The sequence below is a fragment of the Notolepis coatsorum genome (genome assembly GCF_963971535.1).
Source record: "Notolepis coatsorum genome assembly, chromosome: 14".
NCBI lineage: Eukaryota > Metazoa > Chordata > Actinopteri > Aulopiformes > Paralepididae > Notolepis > Notolepis coatsorum.
In genome coordinates, this window is record NC_140178.1 from 30123256 (window position 1) to 30142779 (window position 19524).

General features: G+C 46.9%; 1 protein-coding gene across 1 annotated transcript in view; it reads left to right on the top strand.

Annotated features, from left to right (window-relative positions):
- mybpc2a (myosin binding protein Ca) overlaps nucleotides 1-19524 on the top strand; it is a 105197-nt gene that overhangs the window by 35286 nt on the left and 50387 nt on the right. Inside the window, 6 exon segments of the mRNA XM_084328802.1 lie at nucleotides 3410-3487; nucleotides 4010-4158; nucleotides 4677-4794; nucleotides 5044-5095; nucleotides 9382-9438; nucleotides 9705-9880. Of these exon segments, the coding sequence (XP_084184928.1) occupies nucleotides 3410-3487; nucleotides 4010-4158; nucleotides 4677-4794; nucleotides 5044-5095; nucleotides 9382-9438; nucleotides 9705-9880 (630 nt within the window).

Below are 19524 nucleotides of genomic sequence, written 5' to 3' on the forward strand. Positions count from 1 at the left end.
CTTCTTGAAGGATAACGCTGGTGTAATCTTAAGGTGGGTAATGATAAATGGCCTTGCGATGGATTATGCTCGTCAAGGCAGCATTATGTCTGTGTGAGCGGCTTTGTAGTATATACAGCATTTATGAAACAGTGGGATCCAATGACTCCCTCTGGATATAAGGCAAAAATCTGCCAGAGAATCGACGGTTGTAGCCGGTGAGTGTTGGGAAACGTGTTGGATGGTTTCGACTTTTCAGAGCTGATGTGGGCAATAAGAGACATTTTAATTACACCAGTGCTATCCTTTAACCACGGGGGCCCTCCTCGCGTGCCGTCTCTGTCCTTGAGCCCCTGCTCGCCCTTCAGTAAATGTCTGTGCACCATCCTGACGCCTGTCACAGTGGACTGACACATGGAGACAGTACCTCACAGAACCCTAGGATTGCTCTGGGTTAAATTACATGCTTATTCCAATGTTAAATTGGATTTATTCCAATGTAATTGTGTGTGTGCCTCTTTAATATAGAGTGATCTTATAGAAAAACTGACTATTGCCTGATAAGATCATCAGATACAATGTTATCTTAAAGGGGACATATTTTATTCCTTCAAATATTCAAATGTAGGTCTTTGAGGTCCCCTAAACATGTCTTTGAATTTTTTTGATGAAAGAAACACTCAGATTATGCATTCTAGAAGCCTCTATTATTCCTGTGAGCCGCTTTTATCATACACATAGGATAATTATTGTGCATCTAGCAGTGGTGAATCAGCCTGTACTGTTGAATGAAATTCAAACTGTAAAACTATAGATACTGCAGATCAAACATGACTCAAGATCCGGCAACACCATATCAAATGTACCGTTGTCAAATGTTTAGGTTAAACTTTAAGTAGAAAAGAGATTTACAAGCGAAGTGTTGGGACCAGACCCCTGTTCTGTAAAAACGATGCAAAAAAACAGGAAAAGATGATTTTCACAATATGTCCCCTTTAAGATTGGTATCGCCAAAGCAACCAAGTGAAGAAATTATATTAAACATGAACGTGAACTGGACTCGTAATTAACAAGAATTGATGGATGAGGAATTGTAAATAGCAAATGACCAAATGATATATACTGTCTGTATTTATCCTGGGTATATATCGTGACCTGTGTGTAAGTGTGTGTACATACTAAGACATGGTTTATTGAAGGATATTTTGATGAACGATCTTGCTGTTTTCTAGACCAGTGCCACTGCTGTTTTCAGTCTGATAAAAGTACTATTTATTTCCTATGAGTTGTCACGTGCAAGATGGTATATGTGATACGCGAGACATTGTATAGTATACCATGTTGTGTTGTGTTGCTCATGAGAGTTTGGTTACTGTGTGACTTTAGGCTGTGATCAGATTAGACGCCTTTTTCTTGCGCTCAAACGTGAGGTGTGGCGGAGCACATAGAGAATGGAAAGTGCACAGGACACACAGGGGGCAACGAGTGATACCACGCGCACCTGTTGCGACAAAACCATTGAAAACAAACGAAAAAAGGCGTCCAATGTGATCACAGCCTTAAGCTTTGCTTCTGATTCCATTGGAAGTGGATCCATGATTCACTCGAGGCCCAGGGTGAAGTTGTCCTGAGTACTGCTCGGGGGATCAGCTGATCCCCTTTAAGGACAACACAAAACTGACCCTGGCAGGGGTGGAAACATTAGCAGACTTTAGATAGACTCCACACCACTGGCAAGAATTTGAATAGGGGCTAATGGATAAAGTATAGAGATAGAGATAGCGGTCAATTATACTCACTGGGCTAGTGTCCAGAAGCTTTCAAGTTCCATCCCTGGAAGCGAGATCAGTATCTGAAGTCGGCTTCACTTATAGCAACTCTCACCCACAAGCCACAGCGAGTTTCCAATGGGAGACTGTACAAGTGTAAACATTCAAAAATGTCCCCTGGGGTGCCATTCCAGGATCAGTTTTGCCCATTTAACATTCTAACTGAAACACTTTAAATCATTTGAAACAGCTGAACTTGGATCTGTCCTCAGGGGCACTTTTGATTAAAAGATCAAATTAACTTGAACCCATAAAAGCCAAGAGAGAGAGAGTGAGAGAGAGCGAGAGAGAGAGAGAAAGAAAGTGAAAGAAAGAGAGAAGGCACCATTGCTGTGGCTCTGTGTATTTATGGAGGTGCATGGTTCCATTTTCTCTACAACGCCTTTCGACCAATGGATGTCTACCCGGGGCGGGGCACCAACCGACGTACTCAACTTGATTTGTGGACCAATGTGCCCGTATCTTTATCTGCTGTTTTCCTATGAACTCTCTTCTTCCTTTGAGCTCATGTCTGATTCAGATGGTGGGAGAAAAAACACAATAAGCCATTTTCAACACATACAGTCAGCTAAATACCCAACCCCTAAAATTCACAATAATGAAAATGAATTTGATTGCTGGAGATGGTAAACTATTAAACAATTTTCTGTTGTTGTTTTTTTCACCTCAATTTGGAAAAGAGAGGACTTGTTAATTAGACGTGAGCGTGTGAGAGAGCACGTTGCCCTACCATGCGAGTGTTCCTCACCTGCAGTTATCATAGGGCCAATTAACGCGTGTCTTCTAACAACAACAGCAGTGATACTGTAGAGACTGACGTGTTCCCTCGCTCTCTCTCTCTTTCCCTTCGTCCCCCTCCGGATACAGAATTGCCTCCCGATGGTAAGAGCAGTGGATACCGTCTTTGTACAGTATATCCACTCGACAAGCAAACACCTGAAGGGGTGGGGGTCACATCAATCTGCTTTTCGACAGAAACAAGGACAGGGGAAAGAAAGTAGCTCATTTTTTTTAAAGACCCGATAAGAGCTTCAAGCAGCTTACGCTGACAGAAGGTGACAAGAGAGTGAGGCTTAATGTTATTTCTTAAGATATACCCAAGCGGCGGCTACTTTCTCTGCCCTCTTCAAGGGTCCCGCGGTCTCCTGTCATTTGTCATTGTTGTCCTGTGACAGATTGCAACGGACTGTGTGGACCATGCAACGGACCACGTTTTGCAACAGCAAAGGCGTTAGGTAAACATTTGGTAACGATTTTGCCTCGGGGGGGAAAAAAGTCTGTGGCTCAGTTTTGGTTTGTTCTATCCTTTTATATCAAGGTTCAGGCCTCTCCGAGCTCACAGGATGACGTGTAAAGAGGTGGACGTCAGTGGGTAAGGCGGTCAAACCAAAACTATAGGGTCATAGAATTCCCAAATAGACAGGCAGAACATGGTAAAACAATGGGTGGATATGGTTGTTTGCTTGGCTCACTTGTCTCTATGTTGTTGTTGTTCTATGTTCCGTGTCTTGTGTGTGGTCCTTTTCTGTGATTTTTCAAGTTCTTGTTCTCTTTGACCCCACCTACTTTGACCTCTCTGACCACACCCACTTCCTCCACAGATCCGGGGGAGGCGTCCCAGCCCGCTGAGCTAACCGGAATGTTTGTGGTGAGGCCAGCGACCACCGTGGCTGTGAAAGGTCAGGACAACTTCCTGTTCATGGAACAAAATGGTAGCGGCTAGATTCTCATAAGAGGATGGCACTTGTCATAATTTTCACCATTCATTATATAAACCTAAGCCTTACCTAAACCGTAACCTCACCGGAGACATTGCACTTAACTCGAAATGCAAGCCATTTTCTGAAGAAGGTGTGTTCACCAAAACATCATGATTTCAGGCTGCCAATACATTTGAAAAACCTGTAGTGCGTGCCTGGACTTGTTTCCCTATTTTTTTTCTCCTAACTCTGACCTAAAATAGAGATAAAAAAAAAAAAGGGAAATAGATATATAATTTTGTAATTTTCCATGTTCAAAGATATCCTCTGCTTTAATAGAATCTAGCCACATTCATAACAAAACCATTGTGCACAATTATCTTGAATTTGTTTCCAACAAGGAATACACTGAATATCCTTTTCCGGGGTTTCAATACAATACGCCCTGACTGCTCAGTTTGACCTGATTACCAAGTCCCATCCTCCTTGTGGCCACGGCAGGGAAGGACGTCACCTTCGTGGCTAAAGTGGACTCTTCCAGCCTGCTGAGGAAGCCTGCCATCAAATGGTTCAAGGGGAAATGGCTGGATTTGGGCAGCAAAGCCGGAAAGCACCTAAAGTTCAAGGAAACCTATGACAGGAACACCAAGGTGTGTGTGTGTGTGTGTGTGAATATATACGTATATTATACTATTATACTTAGTGCTACATTCAGTGTCTTTGTGCTGTGTCCTTTCTGTGTGGATTACGTGTGTGTACGGCACATACAGTGTGTGAAAGTACAGTACAGTGTCTAGTTAAAGAGGCGCTTTGCAGATTTTCAACCATTAATCCTCTCGTTCTGTTGTGAGGAGGACGTGTAACTGGCAGACTGTAGTAGAGGTCCAACTCTAGGAAAGTTTAAGACATGGTTGAGGAAATAGTGTCTGCAGTTCGCTAGAGGTCCCGCTCTCCTCTCGGTGACGTCACCCGGAGGAATTTCGCGGGGCGCCGATGCGGCTGAGATCTCGAGACACAGAACACGTCGATGAGTTACCTCCTCACAACAGAACCATATAGGATTAATTTAAGCTCATGTGTGTAGCCCATCCTCATAGTTGAACGTGTGAAAGGGCTTCACAGGCCTACATCGTGCACCATGTGAACGCGTGCACGCCTCTTCCCTCAGATCTACACGTGGGAGATGAGCCTCGTCAAAGTGGTGGACGCCGACGCAGGTGGCTACCGCTGCGAGGTCACCTCCAAGGACAAGTGTGACAGCTGCGCCTTCGACATCACCGTGGAGGGTAGGGTCCCAGAGATGGATACTTTAATCACATTATTGTCATCTTCCATTCGGCCCCGGATCCCCTACTTAGCATGTAACCGGCTTTGTCAGCCGGTAACTCGGCGAGTGCGATGCACATTAGATTCTATCGTTTAGTGGTTTTAGTGAGGTCACCAGTCCATTATCCCCGTGCCAGTCATCCCTGCCGGCTAATGAATGAACCGGGCGGCGCGCTCACCGTCCTCTCCTTCTGTTCTCTGGTTCTCAGCCGTGCAGGAGGAGCAGCAGCAGGCCAACATCCTGGAGGCATTTAAGCGATCGTGAGTGTCAGAGGGTTCCTATTCCTACACGTCACCCACCACACCGTCTCCCATATGTTACACTCTGGATCTCTGGCCCTCTGGGCATCTGTCAGTCTCCACCGGTGTCTCAGCCTGACTGTCTGTCTATCCTCCCATTCATATCTGTTTTTCCCCCCGTTTTTTTTTCTTTCTTCATGAGAGTCAATCTGTCTATATCGTGTCTGGCACATCTTGCTGCATCTGCCGTCTATGTTTTCACTTCACCTGAGAGTCCCCCGTGGTTTAACGTCTCTGTGTGTCTCTTGTCTTTCACGGGTTTCCAGAGGGATCGTTTTCTGTTTTCTATTAACTTTTTTCTTCTCTGTCTGTCTGTCTGTCTGTCTGTCTGTCTGTCTGTCTGTCTGTCTGTCTGTCTGTCTGTCTGTCTGTCTGTCTGTCTGTCTGTCTGTCTGTCTGTCTGTCTGTCTGTCTGTCTGTCTGTCTGTCTGTCTGTCTGTCTGTCTGTCTGTCTGTCTGTCTGTCTGTCTGTCTGCATCTGTCTCACTCTCTCTTTCACACTCTCCATCTGCATTTGCTGTAGGCTATGTGTGTGAATTGGAGCATATATGTATGTATGTATGTATGTATGTATGTATGTATGTATGTATGTATGTATGTATGTATGTATGTATGTATGTATGTATGTATGTATGTATGTATGTATGTATGCACAGTATGTATACATGTATGTATGTACAGTATATATGTTTGTATCACAGTATGTATATGTCCAGTATCTATATATGTATGTATGTATGCATGTACATTACAGTATGTATGTACATGTATGCATGTACAGTATGTATGTATGCATGTATGCATGTATGTATGTATGTTATTGTATGTACATGTATGTATGTGTACTATATACTGTGTGTTTGAGTCTTGCAAGCTTTTCCCCCAAGTCTTCTCTCTTTGTTTCCACGCGCCTCTCTTTGGCTGAGTGGCAGAGCGCGGCTGACAGTTTTAATCACTCCTTCCTCACATCTTGTTTTGTTCCCTCCCTGATTAGAATGCAAGGCAAAAAGCAAAAGGGTAAGATGAGAAACACAACATGCAAAAAGGACAGCCTCATGTTGTGTTTATAAAATAAATAAAAGAAATGACAGAATGTCAGTGTGTTGTTTACTCAATATTGAGATCAGTGAGAAAATTAGACAGAGAGAGTGAGAGAGAGCGAGAGAGAGAGAGAGAGAGAGAGAGAGAGAGAGAGAGAGAGAGGGGGGAAGTAGTTGCTAAAAAACAGCTGTTTAAAAATCTCCTCTTAATGTGGTGGTTTTTGGAGGTCCATCTCCCATCGTCTATTGAGAAGTAATAGAATAGAATAGAATAGAATAGAATAGAATAGAAGTACTTTAGATACAAGATACAATAGTTTTATTTGTCACGGCATACAGTGAAATGCGGGGGGTCTTTATTGATCCCGAGGGAGATTCAGCACCACAGATCGCTAACACAATGAACATTTAGTTAGTCAAAAGTCAAAAATAAGAATAGGAATAAGAATAAAATACAAATAAAAATACACAGTCAGAAAATATGTATATACATTCTAAAATTATGAAATATACAGTCCGAAAATATACAGTAATATAAATTCAAATGTAAATGTCCAGGAAGGTATACTGTACCTATAGTCAAATGTAAATGTACAGGAAGGTATACCTATAGTAAAATGTAAATGTACAGGAAGGTATACCTATAGTCAAATGTAAATGTACAGGAAGGTATACAGCGATTTACTCTGTGCTCAGTGAGTGGTGAGTGAGAAGTAAGTATGTGGAGGATCCCATCAGAGGCCTTCTCACCTGTGTGTGAACCTCAGGATCCTGGTTCCCTCCTTTTGTCCTCAGGGTCACGTGACCTCCCCCACCAACACTGGAGTCATGTGACCTCCCCCACCAACACTGGAGTCACGTGACCTCCCCCACCAACACTGGAGTCACGTGACCTCCCCCACCAACACTGGAGTCACGTGACCTCCCCTACCAACACTGGGGTCAAGTGACCTCCCCCACCAACACTGGAGTCACGTGACCTCCCCTACCAACACTGGAGTCACGTGACCTCCCCTACCAACACTGGGGTCAAGTGACCTCCCCCACCAACACTGGAGTCATGTGACCTCCCCCACTAACACTGGAGTCATGTGACCTCCCCCACTAACACTGGATTCCAGAACATGTGTTGCAATAACACACGCTGTGTTGTCTTAACACGTATGTTGTGGTTGTATGGTGTGTGTGTGTGTGTGTGTGTGTGTGTGTGTGTGTGTGTGTGTGTGTGTGTGTGTGTGTGTGTGTCTGTCTTTCTATGTGTGTGTGTGTTCGTCTGTCTGTCTGTATGTGTGGGTGTACTTTTTTCAGTGTCACTTTACTGTCTGATTGACCAGTTGAAAGGGATTCAAATGGAACCTGTATATTTTCCGTCGATTACATGCATCAGTGATGCAATCATGTGCATGTAGTGTGTGTCATGCGGTATATGTGGGTTTAAAGGAAAACACTATCCATATTAAGGACCCCAATATGTTACTTACATGGCCTATAGGGAGGTTCAATCAATATCTATGATCAATGAGCAACTCTCCCCTAATGCCAGAAACCAGAGCAGTAAGGATCAAATCTGTCATCAAATATAAAGTCTGGAGCTGCTCCATAGACAATGAATGGAAGGCTGATTTTGTGGAACCACAGAATGTACGTTTTAGTTGAGCGTATATTATTCTATTGTGTTCTCAGTTTTGAAACAGAAAATGTACCTTTGAACTCCAAACATCCCCCTGGGTGCTCTCAGTGCCGTCTATAACATCTCTAACAATTCATTGTCTGCGGAGCAGTTTTTTGGATTTGGGAGAGCGTTCATGTTCACTAATATGTTCGGAGTGTCTTAGACCATAGGAATTACACATATTCATTTTTAAATTGGGTGTGGTTTAATGTGAGTGTGAGAGAGGCATTGTGCAAGGGTGTGTATTCACACAATTTGCATGCAGTGCACGTGTTTGTATATGTTCATACCTGTATACTCATATGACTGTGTATTACACATTATTGTAATATACGGTACTGTACTGTATGTTTATTTATGATTAAATTATGATGAGGGGTGACAGTGGCTCAGGAGGTAAAGGAGTCCTTGAGCAAGACACTTAACCCCTAATTGCTCCCGATGAGTAGGTTGGCACCTTACATGGTTGCCTCTGCCGTCTGTGTGTGAATGTGAGTGAATGGGTGAATGTGAGGAACAAATAATTGTGAAGCACTTTGGATAAAATCGTTATATAAATGCAATATATAAATGCATTATATAAATGCACCATTTACCATTAAATAGTAAACAATGCAATTATCGCTTACATTATCCATCAGGTTTGCTGCTTGTCTGTGTGTATGTTTGTGTCGCTGTGTTCAGGGGCGTTATGGTAACTTGTGTGTATGTTTGTGTCGCTGTGTTCAGGAGCGTTACAGTAACTTGTGTGTCTGTTTGTCTCGCTGTATTCAGGGGCGTTAAAGTAACTTGTGTGTCTGTTTGTCTCGCTGTATTCAGGGGCGTTAAAGTAACTTGTTTGTCTGTTTGTCTCGCTGTCTTCAGGGGCGTTACGGTAACTTGTGTGTCTGTTTGTCTCACTTTATTCAGGGGCGTTACGGTAACTTGTGTGTCTGTTTGTCTCACTTTATTCAGGGGTGTTACGGTAACTTGTGTGTGTCTGTCTCGCTGTCCTCAGGGGCGTTACGGTAACTTGTGTGTGTCTGTCTCGCTGTCCTCAGGGGTGTTACGGTAACTTGTGTGTGTCTGTCTCGCTGTCTTCAGGGGCGTTACAGTAACTTGTGTGCTTATACATCCAACACCGTGCTCTGTGTCCTCCGCTCGCTCATCCAATTTTTTACATATCAAAAACAGAGCCAGAAAAGGGTAAGCCTTCACCACAGGCATAGAGTATTTATAACCCCCACCGTATGATAGAGTGCATGCCGATGTTGTCCTTCGCTTTTATACTTGTGTTCTCGTAATATCTGCTCCTTATTTATATGCCTATTTATTCAGCATGGAAGGAAACAGATGATAGGATGTATTATTCTAATTTCCGTTAATGCTCCTCTTTCTCATTCTTTGGTGGCGCCTTGCCAGTTTTGTAAATAATCTCCATACCTGACAGGCCGTATTTTCTTTTGACGTGTCGTTTAGGTAGGACATTTATTGGAGATTAAACTAATCTCCCAATTGCACTCTTTACCCCCCCCCCCCCCCCCCCCCCCCCCCAGTGGCGACGCAGGGGAGGATGCAGGTGATTTAGACTTCAGTGCCTTGCTCAAGAAAAGGTAAGACAGATAGAGCCTTGGCTGAAGTCTGAAGTACTTATATATATATATAGATACTACTGTATACTACTGTATACTGTTCTACTGTATCACTTTTGCTGGTTCCTCTCATTCTGTCACACACACACACACACACACACACACACACACACACACACACACACACACACACACACACACACACACACACACACACACACACACACACACACACACACACACACACACACACACACACACACACACACTGACACACTGACACACAGAAAACAGACAAAAACAGAGGGGCCAAAAGAAGAGGTGGATGTGTGGGAGATCTTGAAGGACGCCCCGGCCTGCGACTATGAGAAGATCGCCTTTGAGTACGGGATCACAGACCTCAGGGGAATGCTGAAGAGACTGAAGGCGATGAAGAAGAAGGTGGAGCCCAAGAAGAGTGATGGTGAGGAGGAGGAGGAGGAGGAGGAGGAGGAGGAGGAGGAGGAGGAGGAGGAGGGGGGGAGTGGGGTTTACTAGGGGTGGAAAACTCAAGCTTTATCACAAAACCATTTAGATTCCTCAGGCAACGATTCTACATCTGGTGATATCGCCGATTTTGCTACGGTGTGATGCAATATGATTTGATTGGATTCTGTAACACAATGATTGATATCATATGATATTCTGTGAGCCAGCTAACACAAATGATGTCACACGTCTTATCGAGTCACAAAAACCTACAACCCGAATGAGTTGCAATTTTATAAACAAGCCCCGCTGATCACTTGGAATGGAGAAACCCCAGGCACTGTTCTTTGAACTTGGAAACATAGTAAAATAACTAAATAAGCATTGTGAATGAGCTCGAATTCGTTTTACAATACATTAATGATCTGAATCAAGATATGTACATTGCATCGATTGCATTGGATTGTTGCCTTTGGGATGGATGTATCGATCCAAGTGAATGTATCCTCACAGCCCGAGGGGCAACTGTGAAAAGGCTGAAAGCTATACAAGCGCAGTGTGCACAAGCAGGCTGTGAGTAGCTGCAGGCAGGACCCAGCTCTTTGATAGAGTAGGCTGTAAATAGCAAACATTTACAGGCCTTAGGGGAGAATTTATATTACAGGGTTGTCTGGTGGTGATATATATATATACATTAGCATACAGTAAGACTGCTTCTGGCTGTGCCACTTGCAGATTTTGTGTTACAGCAGAGTTTATGACAAGGGAGAGGAACTTCGACAAACGTCGCTGCAAATTAATCTGAAATTATCTAGAAATGACTAAGCGACTAGTCTAAGGATACAATATAAAATATGTGAATTGTAGATTTATTGTTTTTAATTGTATAATGTAATGTGAGCCATGGAAATGTATTGTGCTCTTGTTGTGGCAGCTCTGGATGAAAAGTTAAACTTAGATCAACCGACTAGTATTTCTATTGTTGACTGGTGTACGTCACCCAGCATGATCCATTAACCCTTTCAGTGCCACACGGCAGCCGGTTAACCCTTTCACTGTGACAATACAGAAGGTTAGCCCTTTACTATCACACAACCGACGGCGATGCTCCATCATTAGCATCATTAGCTCCGCATTTGCGGAGCTAATGATGCTAATGATGGAGCATCGCCGTCGGTTGTGTGATAGTAAAGGGCTAACCTTCTGTCGTGTGGCAGTGAAAGGGTTAATGTCGTGAGAAATGACTTTTTCATCTTGTTACCTTGTGTCTGTGTGGGTGTACTATTATACAACTGTACAACTATTCAACAATGCATGCTAAGGACTGTCAAAGGACCTACTGTATCTCAAGGATCAAGAAAATAGGGCAGAGCTTGACATGATTAATAATCAAATGAAGTTGACGCCAGGTCCCTCCCGAACAGCATGTTTGATTTGCACGATTTTTTTTAAAAATAAATAAAGCTCCGCTATGTTATTTTTGGAAGAAGAAAATCACAATTAGACACATGCTATTTTTGGAACATGTTTCTCAACACAAATTACCTTTACAAGCCTTGTTGTGAAGGGCCAGATTAAACTGAATATATATATTTATTATATATATATATTTAATTGTATTTGTATATTCTCTAATATTCCTTGATATCCCTTGTATATTCCTTGTACAATATGCATTGAATATCCATTCTAGCCTACTGAACATCCCATAATAGTCTCCATTCTACTATTGGTCGAGACCTTGGTGCCAGGCTGCCATACCCCCCAGACCCAGTTCAAACGTACCGCTCAACATGTACGAACAAGTCCTAGTTCCGCGTAGGAATCTGGCTACCGCACCACTAACGGTACTATTTGTTCATAGTGCGTATATATACTGCGCTACTAAAGTAGGACTTCCTTTTCAGTCCAGTTTCTTACCCTCCAATAGAGTGACAGACGTAAAGCCTCCCCGCGACGCCACGTGTGGGAGTAAGGCCAAGTTCGGCCTACCATCGGTATTGAGACATCGTGTATATTAATATTTGAATAGTCATATTTGGCACTATATCGTCGAGTTGGACGTAGTCTATTAAGCTAATAATAGTCTGTTAATATATAGTGCTTCGTGCGGTGAGAATACTACCGTAGTCAGTACCCCATCGTTTCGGGCAGAGAACTGGCTGCTTATCCAGGATGGTCGACCCCATGTGAGACTGCATCCGAGGAGCCCCAGAGCCGACGAGCGAGTGGACCTGTATACCGGATTATTCTACCGACGACAGCCCGCCTTCCCAGGCACGGATTATGCTTTGTGTACAGTGATTATTCCATGGATAAAGACCCCCGACACTGCCGTGTGTTGGAACCCCCCCCCCTGGAGAGGACGCAAGGTGAGGAGACGCTCTGCAAGACGAGGTCGCTTCACGTCTCTCCATCGTGGACCGGAGGAAGCCGGCCCACAGAGAGTCCAACTGCTTTCATCTGTGGTCCAAGGATCGCTGGCGCACCGAGCTGCACAACTGTGGGTTCACCCAGGATACCCTTGGCCGGACGAGGCAGCCAGACTCTACCCCCCCCCCCCTCCTACTCCTGTTGTCTTACAAGCGACCGGATTACCCCCCTTAGTGTATCCAGTCTTATAATCATTAAAGTATCATTGCTGTTATTCCTTAACTATTCCAGGTCGTATATTTACCGCCTGCGCCATCAGAGATTGGACATTCTCTATTGATATACCAACGAATACTCTTTGCCATAAAAGTGCATACTATTTCAATTCATAAATGTAATTAAGTGATTAAGTGCTTGCTCTACACACCATTGCTGTGTAGTAATAAATACATACTTCGACTTCGTACATTTGTGTTGGATCCGTTTCATCTACGTGAGAGTGTTTATCATAATATATTTATGCCGAGTACTGGGTGGCCGAATATAAAGTACAAAGGTAGTGGTAGTAAGTATCATATCTAGTAATACAGTCAGGGAATTGTACCCCTCAGTTACAATTGGTCCTTCGAGCCGGATGGTAATTAGTGTAATATTAATATAGTGTTATTAATATTGAAATGGCCTATGATGAACACTCCACGAAACGATCCTCCTAACCAACGCCCGCAGCGCGAACGACGGCTCCCTCAGTACTTAGAGGCTTACGCTGTCAGTCAACAACCTAGTCTTCTACTAACAGTAAACGCGGTAAAACTAGAAAGTAAAAGTATGTCTAACCCCAACGCCCAGACTACCCCGACCATAGAGGCCCCTACGGGTTCTAATGTAACTGACCAAGTTCACGGTGGGGACCAGTGGGAACCAGACATGACTTCACACCCCGCCAGTACTGAAGAAGTAGTCCCCGATGAGTCCCGGGAGGAATACAACGCTACCGAGAGAGAACTCGGCACGGAAGAAGACGGGGAGAGCACCGTGGAGATAGAGCTCCAAGGCTCCGCAAGGAGTACCCCGAGGGAAGGCTCCCCTATACAACCGCCTTCTCCCAGCGAGGCAGAGAGGACCCTACAGCAGGCCTTCCTCATCAGCCTGAACGCCGCTGCTGAACGCGACCGACTGCAGATCCAGCAGCGAAGCGAACACGAGCAGATACGTCTAGAAATAAGACGCATTCAGATGGAAGAGAATGTGGCCCGAGAACGAGCCGGTGCTCAACGGGACGCAGAGCGCGACAGACAGCAAGCGCAACTAATAGAACAGCTGATCAGACGGACAACACCCTCTCCCTCCGCCAGAGGCTCCAGGAACTCGTCTAGACACACCTCCAGGGCGGCATCCCCTAGCCGAGTAAACAACCCTGAACTTGACCAACAGACGAGGTCTATACCCCCCACAGACCACCTCCCCCCACCGGTCCAAGCGAGACCTAGCAACCGGGAAGGAGCAGCATATCCTGTGGAGAGGCTAAACCAGAGACTACAAGCACTGGATGACCTAACTGAAGACGAAGAGGAAGAGGAGGAGAACCACGCCCGACGACAGCACAGTACTCTACCGGACCAGGAGGTCCGGTACAGCCCAGGCTATACTCCCGCGGAGCTGCGCTACAGACCCCCGACTCTATACACGGGTGAGCACGATGCACGACCCGCACCGAGGAACAGCACCTGGACAAGCGGGCCATGGTACACTGCCGGTACCAGCCCATACCAAGGAGCGGGAGGAGACTCGCCTAGGAGGCCTCTCCCCCAACGCTCGCCGATGTATCCACAGTCAGCGTCATACATTGGCACGCCTATGGTACCCGACTTCACCCAAGAGAACCGGGCCCAGTATACAGAACTCCGCATGTGTCTGGAGACCATGTTGGTGGATGTATTGGATGAACGCCATAAATACGCCATCCTACTGAAGCACTTAAAGGTACCCCGCGCACATAATATAGCGCTCGCCTACGCGACTTCCACCACCCCATACACAGCAGCGCTGGTAGCATTGGACCAGAGGTATGGGCGCATATGGGATTACGTGATCCAGGAGATCCGACACATCAACCGCTTACCCCCAGCAATAGACAATCGAGCACTGGACGACCTGTCCATCAGAGTGCAGTCCCTGGTAGGGATGTTGGGAGCGCAGAGAGAGAAGGGGAGGCATGAACTTTACGCCAACTCAAATGTGGAAAGGATCTTGGAGAAGCTGCCGCCCGCTCGACAGGAGCGTTTTAGGCGGCAGAGAGACCACCGAGACCCGAATGGCCCCGAACCGAACCTCCTCGATCTAGCAGACTTCCTGGCGAGAGAAGTCAGCAGCCTACGGCTAGATACATTCGGACGGAGCACCCCTGGCTCCAGAGAAGGAACCAGACGACTAAATGATGGAAGAAGATCGGTGACTGTGATGCACCAATCGGAGTCAGTACCGAGCAGCAGGAGCCACAGTACCCCCTCCAGAACGGAGAAGTGGAAGATAGTGTGCCCCTACTGTGAGAAAGAACACTGGCTAGCGCAATGTGACTCCTTCCCCAAGCTGAACGCGGAGGAAGCAAGTCAATGGATAAAGTCCAACAAGCGCTGTTTTCGCTGTGCGCGCTCACACATGGCAGCCGAATGCCGCTTAAAGAAAAGGTGCACCAAGTGCGATGGAGCCCATCTGGACATACTTCACGACAGTAACAGACGGCGCCCTTCACCCGCACCATCCAGCAGCAAAGCGAGCGTCATGTACATCGATCCCGCCAGCAGCAGTGGAGCCCGAGTACTCCTAAAAGTAGTGCGTGTGACACTAAGCTACCAGAATAAAGTCCTGGACACTTACGCCGTCCTCGATGACGGGTCAGAGAAGACCCTTCTGCTCGCCTCCGCTGCGGCCCAGCTAGGGCTGCGGGGAAGCGAAACCCAAATGACAATTCGGACAATAAGACGAGATTTGAAGACGATAAAGGGCGAGAATGTCTCATTCTCTATCGCAGCAAGCGGCCAGCCTGAGCGACGGTACCAGATTACAGACGCTTTCACCAGCCAAGAAATAGGACTGTCGCGGTACACATACCCCGTCGCCAAGCTGATGGAGAAATATGCACATCTGCGCAAGTTACCGATCCCGCTCATAGACAATGCTATGCCGACCCTGTTGATAGGCTCCGACCATGCAGACCTCATTGTCCCGATAGACCGGGTTCATACCGGACCCCGAGGCTGTCCTGCAGCAGTCGAGACCCGTTTGGGATGGACTCTCCAAGGCCCGCTCGCCAAATCTCTCAACCGAAGTACAGCCACTAGATGTCTCCACTCCCGAGTCACAGAGGGAGAAACCGCACTCCTGCAACACGTAGAGCGGCTATGGACCTTGGAACAAATGCCCTTTAAGAACGGAAAGAAAGACATTCGCTCTAAAGATGACATTTACGCCATTCACCTCCTCGAGACAGGGACCAAGAGAGTCCCGGTCAACGGCGTGTTGAGATACGCCACGCCACTCCTGCGGCGAGAAGGAATGCCTACTTTCCACGCCAAGACAGACGCCACAGAACGGTACCTGCTGAACACGGAGCGGCGCTTAGCCAAGAACCCCGCCCAAGAGAGTGTATACCGCGCTGAGATTGAGAAGCTCATCACAGCGGGACACGTCACAAAGATGGACATTAAAGAGGCTGACCAGACCACTGAATCGTGGTACGTGCCTCACCACAAGGTCCATCACAACGGTAAAGACCGCATAGTATTTAACTGCAGCTACCAGATCGGATCCCAAAATCTGAATAAAGAGTTACTGCCCGGTCCCACACTCGGCCCCTCCCTACTCGGCGTTCTACTCCGCTTCCGCCAGGAAAAGGTGGCCATCAGCGGGGACATTAAAGGAATGTTCCTGCAGGTGAGATTAGTAGAGGAGGACAAGCCCCTGTTACGGTTCCTATGGAGAGAGAAGCCAGGAGATGAGCACCCAGCCATCTACCAATGGGAAGTCCTCCCCTTCGGAACGACGTGCAGCCCCTGCTGTGCTACATTTGCACTACAGAAACATGTAGCAGAGGACCCAGCAGCGGACGAAGAGGTCCGACACAGCGTAAAGAACAGCTTCTACGTAGACAACTGTCTACAAAGCCTTTCAACCCAGGAAGAAGCCGAGGCTCTCCTGATTAAACTCCGCGCCTCATTGATCAAAGGCGGCTTTGATCTCAGGCAGTGGGCCAGCAGCGATCCGCAAGTACTGCGCAGCCTCTCCTCCGAGGACAAGGCAGCCAGCAGCGAGACCTGGATGGCTACAATCCCGGGAGAAGCCCAGGAGATGACCCTGGGATTGGTGTGGCGATTCAAAACAGATTCGCTTCACTACAGACACAAGCCCCTGACTACGGAGCAGGGAAGGCCGGCGGCGGCGCCGACCACCAGACGGAGTGTGTACACAACACTCGCCCGACAATATGACCCGCTAGGATGTATTCTACCGTACACCACCAGGGCAAAAATGATTGTACGAGCATTGTGGGACAAGGACCAGGGCTGGGACGACCCCATTCCCGCACACCTTGCATCCACCTGGAGAGAGTGGGAGATGGAGCTCCACTCACTCCCAGGCGTTAATATGCGCCGAAGCTACTTCCCACCCACGGTGAGGCCAGAGACATGTAAAATGGACTTACACGTCTTCAGTGACGCCTCAGAGGTCGCATACGGATCAGTAGCCTACTTGCGGGCCCAAGAAGAGGGGGGAGAGATCTACACAGCATTTGTCCTCGCCCGCTCGAGAATAGCCCCACGCAAGCAACAATCTATCCCTCGCCTAGAGCTCTGCGCAGCCCTAGCCGGAGCGCACCTAGCCACGCTCATCCAACGTGAGCTCACCATACCGGTGTCTAGAACAATCCTGTGGTCAGATTCCACGACAGTACTCGCCTGGATCAAATCGGACTCATGCAAGTACAAAGTCTTTGTGGGAGTCAGAGTCACCGAGATTCAAGACTTAACCGAAGAGTTAACCGGAGAAACAGAGTGGCGCTACGTTGATACAAAACAGAACCCAGCTGACGTCATCACCCGGGGAATGCCCCTAGATGACCTCACCCGTCGCAATGTCTACAGTGACGGCCCAGCATTCCTAAAGCTCCCGGAAGGAGAGTGGCCCACGCCTATCCCGAGGGAAGCCAGTCAGGAGGAGGCTGAGAATAAGAAGCCTGTGTTCTGTGGATTGAGCACTGTTATCTCCGCAGACCCCAACATAGATGATTGCACTACCATAGAGAGTGCACAACAAAGGACAGCCCTGTACGCAGTACTTGGGGCCCAGACTGTGGCGGAAGAAGTCCTAATGACAGTCCTCACGGAGATTGAGGGAGTATTGAACTCTAAGCCCCTCGGCTACGTCTCCAGCGATGTGGCGGATATCGACCCAGTTACCCCCAACACACTCCTGATGGGGCGGCTAGATCCCGCGTTACCCCAGACAATGTACCGGCCTGAAGAAGCGAACGGCCGACGAATGTGGAGGTACAGCCAAGTATTAGCCGACAAGTTTTGGAGCAGTTTCCTACTGCACTACCTACCGTCTCTACAGACCCGCCAGAAGTGGGTAACGGAGAGAGACAATTTGACAGAAGGAACAGTCGTCATGATTATTGATCAATCACTGCCCAGAGCTATGTGGCCGGCCGGCCGCGTAAGCAAAGTGATCACCGGTGCCGACGGCAAGGTCCGAGCCGCTGAAGTGCTTGTCCAGGGTCGCACTTACACCCGTCCCGTGGCGAGGCTCATAGAACTGCCCCGACTCCCAGACACAATCGATGATGACCATGACCCTATAACCATATGACTTTGTGAAGTTGACTGACCCCTACAGCAAACCCTTATGTGTAAATAGACAACGCGATTAATCTGTCTCTGCTTAACTGATTAGGTCTGGGACCAATCAGGGGGTGGCTGTTGTGAAGGGCCAGATTAAACCGAATATATATATTTATTATATATATATATTTAATTGTATTTGTATATTCTCTAATATTCCTTGATATCCCTTGTATATTCCTTGTACAATATGCATTGAATATCCATTCTAGCCTACTGAACATCCCATAATAGTCTCCATTCTACTATTGGTCGAGACCTTGGTGCCAGGCTGCCATACCCCCCAGACCCAGTTCAAACGTACCGCTCAACATGTACGAACAAGTCCTAGTTCCGCGTAGGAATCTGGCTACCGCACCACTAACGGTACTATTTGTTCATAGTGCGTATATATACTGCGCTACTAAAGTAGGACTTCCTTTTCAGTCCAGTTTCTTACCCTCCAATAGAGTGACAGACGTAAAGCCTCCCCGCGACGCCACGTGTGGGAGTAAGGCCAAGTTCGGCCTACCATCGGTATTGAGACATCGTGTATATTAATATTTGAATAGTCATATTTGGCACTATATCGTCGAGTTGGACGTAGTCTATTAAGCTAATAATAGTCTGTTAATATATAGTGCTTCGTGCGGTGAGAATACTACCGTAGTCAGTACCCCATCGTTTCGGGCAGAGAACTGGCTGCTTATCCAGGATGGTCGACCCCATGTGAGACTGCATCCGAGGAGCCCCAGAGCCGACGAGCGAGTGGACCTGTATACCGGATTATTCTACCGACGACAGCCCGCCTTCCCAGGCACGGATTATGCTTTGTGTACAGTGATTATTCCATGGATAAAGACCCCCGACACTGCCGTGTGTTGGAACCCCCCCCCCCCTGGAGAGGACGCAAGGTGAGGAGACGCTCTGCAAGACGAGGTCGCTTCACGTCTCTCCATCGTGGACCGGAGGAAGCCGGCCCACAGAGAGTCCAACTGCTTTCATCTGTGGTCCAAGGATCGCTGGCGCACCGAGCTGCACAACTGTGGGTTCACCCAGGATACCCTTGGCCGGACGAGGCAGCCAGACTCTACCCCCCCCCCCCCTCCTACTCCTGTTGTCTTACAAGCGACCGGATTACCCCCCTTAGTGTATCCAGTCTTATAATCATTAAAGTATCATTGCTGTTATTCCTTAACTATTCCAGGTCGTATATTTACCGCCTGCGCCATCAGAGATTGGACATTCTCTATTGATATACCAACGAATACTCTTTGCCATAAAAGTGCATACTATTTCAATTCATAAATGTAATTAAGTGATTAAGTGCTTGCTCTACACACCATTGCTGTGTAGTAATAAATACATACTTCGACTTCGTACATTT